The sequence below is a fragment of the Meleagris gallopavo genome, chromosome 14 (genome assembly GCF_000146605.3).
Source record: "Meleagris gallopavo isolate NT-WF06-2002-E0010 breed Aviagen turkey brand Nicholas breeding stock chromosome 14, Turkey_5.1, whole genome shotgun sequence".
NCBI lineage: Eukaryota > Metazoa > Chordata > Aves > Galliformes > Phasianidae > Meleagris > Meleagris gallopavo.
In genome coordinates, this window is record NC_015024.2 from 11,417,228 (window position 1) to 11,428,284 (window position 11,057).

Here is an 11,057-nt window from a genome sequence, read left to right on the forward strand (position 1 = left end):
ACACTTTGTATTTTTCATTGTCCTTTTCATATCAATTTGATATTCTATTGATTCAAACGTAGTAAGATATAGGATCACATGGGAGGAGAGAACTAACCACTATTTTTCATAGTCATAGGATATACCGTAGTCAAGCTGCATTATTTACCAGGTTAATTTGTGTAAACATGATTTCTCTACATAAAAAAAAAAAAAGCAGATAATTGCAAATTGACTTGAGGTAGAGTGCTGCATGTCTCCCTGCACTCCTTTTTGTCAGTTTTGCATACATACTTTGTTCTGCAGAGAATGGGGCAATGTAGCTGCAGTATTTTTCACCCTGCTTTTTTGATGAGTATGTCTGTACATTAATCTGAATAGTGATTTTTTATTTTTTTTTTTATGCTTCAGTAAGGATGGAAAGGAAACCTGTGTGCATTTATTGCAGTACTCACCAGGCAGCACTGCCTTCTAGGGCAAGTTACTGACCTCTTATGTGAGAATTTGAGAACAGCCATGGTGTGCCTGCTCTGAGAACAGATAGGATTTAAATCTCTGACACTACCACAGCATAAGAAAAAAGTGGATCTTTTTCCTGTAGGAAAATGCAGATAATAAATCTGGGGGAAATTAATTTCAACTTGATTTGTCTGATATTCTTTCACTAATTTGCACCTTTTTCCAGTTTGTGCTGAAGCTTTCAATCCAGATGAAGAGGAAGAAGACACAGAACAGAGGGTAAGAATGAATTAATTGCATCATGTATGGCTCTCTCTGCAGTTTGACAAGCAGATGTCTGTGTGTCAGATTTTTCCTCACCAGTTGCGCATTTCTTTCAGAGAGGTTGTGAGCTCTGCTGTCACTGATGAAGCAGTGTTGCTCTGAAACTTAGTGCCACTTTGTCCCATGCACTTACTTAGTCACTGTTGCTTTAATATGATTTTATTTCAGAGGACATGAGAGCTCTGCTTATGTCTGCCATCTCTGAAAGTTTTGGCATTTTCTTTTGTTATTCTGAATACTTGTTGAGGCAGTTCCTAAAGCACTAGTGCTGTTGTGGGGAATTAGTTAAGCACAAGGACAGCTGTTCCTTTGTGGCTGCTTAAAATTCCACACATGCTTTACACTGCCTTTCTTGTCAGAGCAGTTCACCCTGGGTAGAAGAAATACTTTGTTGAAATGTTTTGAGATGCTGGCCACCTGTTGTTCTATTAGATTTGGAAGTTGGGAATTTCTAGGAATTTCAGGCCCAGATACTGTTGTTGTATTGCTCCAGAGATGTTTTATGTGAGGAAATCCTGTAGCCTGGCTGGTGAGGGTCAGGGTTTTTCTCTAGGGACTCTGCTGGTGCATTTCCAGATTCCAACTCAGAGATGCTTACAATTCTGCAATGAAAATCTAGGAATGAAGTGTATCTGGTGATCCAGTTGTTTTTTTTTTTTTTTTAAACTAAGGCTACATTTATTCCATCCTGTACAAACAAGTTTCTTTTTAAAAAAAAAAAAAAGTACAACTCTGATTTGGACAAGGGGCTTTTAGAAAAGCCTGCTATCATTGCTGTTTTTCAGAACTCTTTGTCAAAATTCCACCAGAAGCACATAAACCTGATGAAGGAATTATAACTGAAAAGAAGTGTAAATAAATCTCTTTCAGCTGAAATACGTTTTTTGGTGGAAAAAATGTTTCTTAGATAAATTCTGTTATTAGGTGGTCAGAGAGACATGTCTCCTACATTTTGTAAGTTCTCTGAATTGCCAGCAGTGAGAGTGTTGGAACTAATACAGGCGGAGTTTAGAGTTAGACAACCTGACTTTTTCATCTAGGTTCCCAAGCTGCGACTGTATCTGTGGCTGGGTTAGAAGGGAAGGAGAAGGAAAGGCATCTCTTTCTTGTCTCTCTTATTTTGCATGTGTTAATTGTCAGCATAATATATTTCTTATGGGTTTTTCTTTCAGTTTCTTTCACCTTGCCTTGCATTATATATTTGTATGTAAATACTGCTTGTGCAGACAATAAAAAGGAACTGTATACAATGATACCTGAAATTGTCTTTGTTTTCATTCTGAAATGAAGATTTAATTTGTAATAATATTTCTTCACTGTTGTGACAGTTCATTTATTTATTTTTACTTTGTTTTAAAGATAGTTCATCCAAAAACTGATGAACAGCGATGCAGACTGCAGGAGGCATGTAAAGATATCCTGCTCTTCAAAAATCTAGATCAGGTAATATTAGTTTAAGGAAATCTGAACATGAATTGCTGTTTTGAGGTTTGATCTAACAGTCCAGACACTGTTTTTGCATTGTTATTGTTCATGAATTTTTAATTACATGCAGACTGGCTCGGGGCATGTGTTTAGAGATTGCCATCAATGAACAATACAAACAAGCAGGTCAGACTGCCAGTTACCATCACTGTCTACATTTGCTCGATTTCAGATTGCTGCACTTTTTTATTATTTGCAATGTCAGTAACATTTCTGTAAGTGAATGTAACAATAATGTTTTTGGATTGTCTGTGTCATCTTACAGACTTATTGCTGAAGTTAATTGCTCTTTGCTTCAGTGTTAAGTTTTAATGAAGAATATCTCCATTGCTGGCACTGAGAAATCTTAATTGGTATTCATAGGATAGTTCAGATATGTTGGATAGTTCAGGAAAGGACCTTTGGGGTTCATCACATCCAGCCTCCAAAAGACCATAGAATGAGTGCTTCTTATATCTGGCTTTGTTTCCATCCATATGGAACTGATACCTCCTCTACAGGTCGAATCTCTATTCTGGCATCATAAAATTCAAGAGAAATAATGAAAGCTGTAACACCAGCAATGCTACCTGCAGCTTCGTGATTAGAATCAGAGCTTTTCCTGAGGTATGGAAGTATGTACTTCATGACTGCAGAAGTGCTGCTCAGCTTTCCTTGAAAATTAGGAATTTCTTCCAGTTCTTGGTTGCTGTAAAAAATGAAACACATTTGAGAACATTCAGCTCAAGGAGTATGTACAAAATGTGATCACCATTCAGACTGCTGGGAGTAAAATAACCCAGAAGCAGTAATTAATAACCAGTTCATATTCAAAGATAACTTCAAAAAACAAAATTGAGCCTAGAAAATGGGATTAGAAAAATACTGCTTCCTGAGAAAGGCTTTCTAAGCAGCTGGGAAGAGAAGCAATGGAAATAATGTTAACTGCAGCTGTTAAAGACTCAAGCTTTAAGACAGCATGTGGTGAAAAAGATGACTGCATTGCACACATTAATTACAGTATGACAAAAGGCACTTAGCAGAGAGGGAAGAGTTTTTCTAGTGTTGACTATAAATGGGGTATGGGACTTGCCTTCTTCTGCCCCTCATCCTGATAATTTCTTTTAAACATCCTCTATATTGTTGTAAAACATGACTGATTTGCAAGGTTGGCCACACAGAATCTACTGAACAGTGAAACACGCGGTGGCTGCTTTTGCTCATTGTATAATATCCTTTAATAATTGTGAGGAACACTTCCAAATTAAGGCCCCAAATCTGTTCTTTTGCTTCTTAGCTTCCAAGGAGTGTGATGTAAAACTTCTTAAAAACAACAAAAGAACCCACAAAACAAAACCCAACAAAACATGTAAAGCCCCTCTTGGATTAAATGTGTTGATGTGAGTTGAATGTCTTGGCCAAATTCATTCCTTTTTGTGCTGGTTGCATTTAGTTGAACTGTGTTGAATTTAGGTCCAGAGGCTTGACTACCCTTAATGTTAAATGTCTTCCCTTGCATGAGTAGCTGTTGTAATACTTGATAGTAAATACAAAGGAGCCAGTGCCAGTGGATAATTTCTAGCAAGATTCATGTTGAGTTTTGGACTAATACCAGGGTTTAATTCTGTGATAATATAGATAGAAGTTTTGGTCATGCCCAGTGATACATCTGATTTATGTTTCAACCTAAAGTGCAGGGGGTGAAGGAAATAGGCTGTTAAAAGCTCTGAATGAAATAGCATGTGTTTGCTCCACAGCATCTTATTTATAAGTTTGTAGACTTTGAGTTGTGACTGAATTTTTTACTGATGAGAATAACTATTGTTGTTCTTACCAGGAACGCCCCTGAACATCCTTAGTACTTGTCTTTAAACCAAGAAAGCCTTGCAGTTCAGAAGAGCTCACTGTTTCATTTCCTCGATATAAATCTTTGCCTGTTTATCCTCCAAATAAAACACGGCTGAGTTTCTGTGTTTTTAGAAAAGGTGTGCTAATAAATAAATGGTTAGAACAAACTGCTTTCAGGCAATAATTCTTAGTTTAGTTTAAGTATCAGGGGAGTTTTTAAAAATGTGATAATAAAATTCCATGAAAAACAGCAGTATATTTGATATAGAGCCAAAGCCATCCAGAGCCAAGCCTAGATGGCCTGTGTTTGCAAGAGTGCTAGAAGCAGTATCATGTATGGTTGGTGCTGTCTGTCTGTGGGCTTTGACTTTCACAACTTCCTTGGCTGTGCTGCCTACAAAAGTTTAGTCATGGCTCAGCAGAGAAACTCAGGTTGCGTGGTTTTTAGGCATACATGTAATGAAATGTGTATTGCTGGTAGAAATCAGCAAGTGTCCATTGCAGCAAAGGTGTGAAAGGTTAGAAAGGAGACAAAGTCTTTACCAGGATGTGTTGTGACAGGACAAGGGGAAATGGTTTCAAACCAAAACAGGGGATGTAGATTGGCTATAAGGAAAAAGTTCTTATGCTTTATGGGCAGTGAGGCACTGGCACAGGCTGCCCAGAGAGGTGGTGGTGCCCCATCCCTGGAGACAGCCAAGGTCAGGCTGGATGGGCTTTGAGCACCTGATGGAGCTGTGGGTGTCCCTGTTCATTGCAGGGGCAGTTGGACCAGATGGCCTTTAAGGGTCCTTTCCAACTCAAAATATGGTTCTATGATTATCCCAGGTGAGATCTTGCTATACTTGTGTGCTTTTGCACTGCCACAGTGTGCATTAAGTTAAGCAATTTGAATATGTATTTGAGATGATAGCTCTTCTGTAGTGGAAGTATCTTTTTGTATGCATTATTGAACTTACACTGATAAGCTTTAAACAAAGTGAGATACTTAAAAGTAAAAATCAAAATTTGTTATTGAAATTACTTTCATTTGTGTACAGTAAAAATAGTGCAGTGCAATGCATGTTGCAGTTCACTATCCAGGTCAAGTCAAGTGAATTTGCCTTTTGCTTTTCTACTCATTGTTTTATAGGAGCAGCTTTCTCAAGTCCTTGATGCCATGTTTGAGAGGAAGGTGAAACCTCATGAACATGTGATTGATCAAGGGGATGATGGAGACAACTTCTATGTCATTGAGCAGTAAGCAGCTGTGCCTTTGAAATACAAAATACGTTTCTTTTAGTTTCTGAGAAATGGCAGGGCTGGAAAGAAGCATATTTCTTGCAGTCATTGCTGCTTCCTTTTGTCTTTCAATTTTCTTTCCCGTTTAGGACCTCGCTGACTTTTGGATCTTTTGCCAGGGATAATCAAATTTCACAGATTTTACAAATTTCACCTTGCAAATTTGGCAGATTTTAACACATTCTTTGTCACTGTATGAAAACTCAAATATCACTTTCCCTAAGGGAGGGGATGCAGCATTAACTTTCATATAATCTGTTCAGTTTAATTTTTGTGCCCATCAGCATGTGCATGGATTAAAACCAGCCACGTTATATGCTGTCTCTAAACTAAGTTGTTCTTTTTTTCCTGAAGAAGGAAGGCAGCAAAAGGAAGAAGAGAAAGCATGTGATGAGGGAGGGGTAGAGGAAAGGACATCCATGAGCACATAAATTGGTGGCTACCATGGAATAACTTACCTTCCCTTCAATTAGTTTTGGTGATTGACTTGAGAGATGTTTGTGGTTCTTTGCTTCTATTGGTCATTTGCTTTGTATTTGCAATTTAGGATACCATTTTGCAATGTCTTGCACTGAGTACGTACACTTGAGAGTTTTGTAGATCACATATGCACAAAAAAGTGCACTGTGTGTGTATGTGTACATACGTGCGTGCACATTTTGAGTGTCTTTCTCCCTAACAGGAGCTTCAGGGAGAAATTCTGTCTTACATTACTCCTAATGTGGTGATTAGAAGTAGAGTTAAGGACACATATTTATTTCCTTCTGTTAAAGTGTAACATTAACCACAGTGTTAGGGATGAATGTTAAATATTAGGATAGACCTACCTACTTTCTTTTTGAGTCAGTGTGTCATCATCCTTATCACTGAATAAAACCATTAATATTATATTGTTTTTAAAGCAGTTATTTAAGACAGAGTGATGATATGCATACAGAACAGGGTTTCCTAATCCTGAGGAAATTTATGCTCAGTTTGGGAGCCTCTTGGAAATGTTAGATACCAGAGGCCACTTGGATCCATGTTAATTTGTTTCTGGGTAAGGCTCTTAACCTGTTGCTTACTAAAATGTTCTTCCTGTTATGAGTTCTAACATTAAAAAAAAAAAAAAAAAGTAAAAATGCAACCTTAATTTGATATTAGGGTCTTTACAGTCCTTTCTACAGATACAATGCTATTCCAAAATGTTTTCTGTTGAGGTAGCTGAGTTGGAAGATTTTAATCTTTTAGGTTTGTTGTTTTTAAGGTATAATATACCACAAATGTAAATATGTTGCCAAAAGTATGGAAAAATGGCTATAAATGGGGGAAATTAAACTTGGTGCTGTTCAGCAATAGACTGTACTGGCCTCTGCTGTGAAATACCAACTCAGCTGCAACTCTTACACTGGCTGTTCTGTTATTACAAAGAATTCAAAGGTTATCAGCTCTCTATTCTCCTCCCTTCCAGTCCTGCTCCTCTACCCCCACCTCCTCATTTTTTCCTGCGAAAGAATAGAGAGATGCTGGTGCTTATTGAAAGCTATGGTATTCCCACTTGTCTTCAAGTGCAAATTCAGAGGACTTTAGCCCTTTCAAGGCATCAGTAGGCACACCTTATTATTCTAAGATAAGCCACAAATGCCTAAATATCCCTGAGGATTTTTCTGTGTGAGTGAACGGTTACTTTCTGTTGCAGATGTATCTCTTTAGCTTCTTGTCTGCATAGAAAAATAGGCTTCCTGGTGTGGGCTGTTCTTCCAAAGTCTTCTGTTCCTAACCCAGCTGTACCAGTCTGCTTTTGCCTGAGCCTCTTTCACCATCGGCGGATTGGTGCAACGTGAGGATCCAGCAGCCATTCAGTGCATACTGCAGGGAAGGGGGAGTTAGGACAAATAGTGCTGGTGTCCTCTGCTGCAGAGGACACACCTGATGAGTCTCTGCTGGCCAGGCAGTCATAAGTCAGGAGAAGGCAGCATTGCCTCTGCCTCTTGATTGTGCCAAACTGCCCTTTCCTCGTTTGTTTTTTTTTCCCCTTCCTTGCAGGAGTTTTACATTTATTTTTTTTTTATGTGGGTATTTTTCTTGTGAGTCCTTGAGCTACAAATGATTACCATCTCAACAATTATGCTTTGGCCTGTGTTGTCGTTCTTATCTTGCAGGGTTTTAGTTCACTGACTATCTCATACTCAGCAACAGTTTTCTCAGTAAGGCTGAACCAAGGTCACTCAGTGGTGCCTCACCCCCTTAGTCCCTGGGTTGCAGGCAGCTGAAAGCTAGGATAAAGGCTACATGGCTGTAGTTATTTAGAAATAAATGGCACTGCTAAGTGACATTCAGACTGGAAGGATGGGAAAAAGTCGTTGCATTTCATTTAAAGTTTTCCAAATGGCTCATCTAGATCAAAAGTACCTCTGAAGACTGTTCTTTATGCCTCTCTGAAAATGGCTAAATGAATACTGAATCTATTACAAGCTTTCCAGGAATAGTAGTCCATATTTCACTAGTTTCTTATTAGTAATGCTGTTGGTTGTTTCCCTGTCTGCTAGGTGTGGTTAAGCAGTAGAGTGTGTAAAAAGCATCTGCTGCTAGGCAGTCTTCATGTGCACAGCTTCTTTCTTCAGCTTTCTGGGTGACAAATAGAGACCTTCTTGGATCTTCTAAAAAGTCTGAATCCGGCTCAGCTAGTATTGATCCAAGAGCTTCCTTGTTTAGGTGCTTTCTGATTGCATGATTGATGGAATTAATGTCCACTCTGTGGAATCTCCTACAAGTAGGACTGTCATAAAGCTTCCCTGTAGAACTTTTCTTCTGAATGTGGTATTCAGAGTAGTAATAAACCCAGGGTTGTCCATCAGTAATTCTGAATGCCCTTCTGCTGTTAATGTGATGTAGATCTCACTAGAGTGACTGTTCCCATGCTTGTTTACTATGAAAAGTTTCACCTGCTGCCATTCCCATTGATTTTTTTTCTTTCTTAGGTGCCTAGTGATGTTCTGGGATATAATACCATTCCTTCCAATAGAGGTGTCACTTTCTGGGGAAAATTACCTGTGCACTCAGCTGCTTGAAGTGTTCTTTACCAGCCTCTTAACAGGATATAATGTATTTTGTAAAGCTTTATAGTTCATTGTCTAATACTTGAGTGATCTCAGATGCTCAGATGTAGGCCAGAGTTAACTGAGCCTGGTTGAGCTACTTTTTAAAATTATTTTTTTAAAGCCCTGGAGGTAAGACAACCTGAGGATGTTAAAGACACCTGTTTGGCATCTTAAGGGCTACCTCTCTACACAGCCTGTGTCTTTGTATGCAGTTGTGGTGCAGTTAGAGCCACATTCATGCCTTGAGCTTGTACCTCCATCTTCATTAGATTAGTCTTGATTCTGAGTAAATTTTGGGTTACCTGTTGCTTTAATTTTATTATAAGGTTGGAAGTGTTGCCTCTTGGAGAACAGGGTGAGGAGACCTTTCCAGCCCAGCAGCTTTCATTTAAAGCTAGTGCGAATAGACTATTTATATAACAGCAAGAAATTGTTTTTGTCATCTGTACTGGAACGTTGTGTAATGAAAAGCATCTCTTCCATTGTTTTCCAGGGGACTGTATGATATTGTTGTAGCAAAAGACAACCAGGCACGCTGTGTGGGCCGCTATGATAATCACGGCAGTTTTGGGGAACTGGCGTTGATGTACAACACTCCTAGAGCTGCCACCATTGTTGCCACAACAGAAGGAGCCCTTTGGGGACTGGTAAGGAAAGGAAGTTGCTCTCATTTGCCTACTATTTGAAATACTAACTCACTGTGTCCAGCAGCAGGTGCTTCTCTCCATATGACTCCTTGCACTAATAGCATTTTTTATCATGGTTTCTTATCTTACTTTGTGGCATAGAAGATCCATTGTGCACCATTGGCCACCTTTCTAGGATAGCTCGTCTATAAATACTGTATTGCTAGTTTTATCTGACTCTTGTTTTGCATTTTTGTAATCAGGGCTTTTGTTAAGGAAAAAAAACAACCAGAGAATGGTGGAGGTATTAATGCATATATTTTGTAGAGATGGGAAGGAAGTAATATACAAACAATATCTAAATAACATTATTTTCAGCTCAACCTCCTACCGTTTTGTCTGCTTTAATATGGGTATGAACAGTGTTAAATATCTTCTTAAGCATGCCAGTAATGTGAAGATTAGGAAAACTGCCCAAAGCTTTGTTTTTACTCAGAATAAGTGGTTATGATGTTCCTGGTCTCTGTGTTACCCTGAAAGAGGTTCTCAGGTCAAATGAAATACCAAGCTAAGTGGTGGTGCTGCTTTTTCTCTAGTCCAGTGGTGTTGAATGTGAAGCTGTAGACATTAGTTTCCTATTTTAGTTCTTTTCTCTGTGCCATTTGGATAAGGTTATTTCTCGTAGCTCTCTCTTACTCATCTGTGAGGCTCACGTAATGAGCAGATTGTGTGATCAGAGAAGCCTTTGAAGCCAGAAGTGTTGTGTGCTCTCTGTATCTCTGGGCTCCTCGGCAACTATCACTGGGGGTTGGTGTGTGTTGGGACCTTGATTATATAACTGATGAGCTGCTACACACAGCATGCCAATGCAACCTCTGTGCTTGCTGAAAGAACTGAGTTTTGACTTCTTCGTGAGGTGAAGGAAAGGATTTTGGTCGTTAACCAGAGTACTGTCAGGATTTAATTTCTTGAACGTAACAACTATGTACCAAGTCCATTTATAAAAAGAAGAAAAGGAGGAGATATTCTTTCTTTCTAGTTTGCTTTTGGAAAGAGCTGCACAAATGGAGTTCCTTTATTTCTCTGATTATGTTCACATAATTAGTGAGATGTAGTTGAAAGGGGACGTTGGTAATGATCTGCCCCATGGATATTTTATTAACTAATGTTGCATTTTCATGCCTAAACCTGGTTATATCTTCTACTTGTTCTGTTGTTGGCGTATTTAATTGTAATATTTTGTGCACGATGTAATTTAAACATTTTTATTAGTCTGTAAAAGTCACTGTTAAACCTACAGGTAATCTGCCAGTTAGCAAGTGTGGGTTGCTCCTCCTGCAGTGCAGGCTTAGGCCAAGAAAAGCCTGAAAGGCCCAGGCACAAAACAATCAAACGTGGGTTCATATGGAGCACAAAAATGTCCCCTCACCGTTTGCTACTGCATGTGTCTGGGGAAAATATCACAATTGTGCACTTTTCCACCACTGCTCTGTGCCTCCAAACAAAGGAATTCTGATTTTTTTTTTTAATGCTGTTCCAATTCCCGTGATCGCTTCTGCACCTCTCTCTCCCTCCACGTGTGTGCATTTGAAGAGATTTTTAGCATTGAAAAATTTCTTTAGAATAGAAACAAAACAAAACACATGCAAACCCACCAATTCCTTCTGGCTTTATCATCTCTGGTTCTTTTGCTTAACAGTAATGCTATTCTTCCTCTCATCTGTCACCTTCAACTTATTTATTCCACCAGTGTCACCAGTATCAGTCGTTGTTTTCTTTCCAAGGAAGTGTAGCCTGCATTCCATAAAACCGTTCTCTTACCTGAACACACCTCTTCACCTCACAATCTCTCTGCCTGAAGTATCAGTTGATGTTTTCAGAAAATGAGATCCAGAGGGGTGGCTCTCGGAGATTTCAGTTATTGCTGCTCACTGTGTCGTATACTTTTTTTTTCCTGACAATGTTTGTTCCTTTCTTCTGATTTTTTTTTTTTTTT

The 11,057-nt window shown here is 38.8% G+C and overlaps 1 protein-coding gene across 1 annotated transcript in view; it reads left to right on the forward strand.

Moving 5' to 3' along the window:
• PRKAR2A (protein kinase cAMP-dependent type II regulatory subunit alpha) overlaps positions 1-11,057 on the forward strand; it is a gene marked incomplete at its 5' end in the record, with an annotated part of 31,054 nt that overhangs the window by 12,345 nt on the left and 7,652 nt on the right. The window contains 4 exons of the mRNA XM_031555511.1: positions 665-717; positions 2,122-2,205; positions 5,207-5,313; positions 8,929-9,082. Of these exons, the coding sequence (XP_031411371.1) occupies positions 665-717; positions 2,122-2,205; positions 5,207-5,313; positions 8,929-9,082 (398 nt within the window). The remainder of the gene's footprint in view (positions 1-664; positions 718-2,121; positions 2,206-5,206; positions 5,314-8,928; positions 9,083-11,057) is intronic.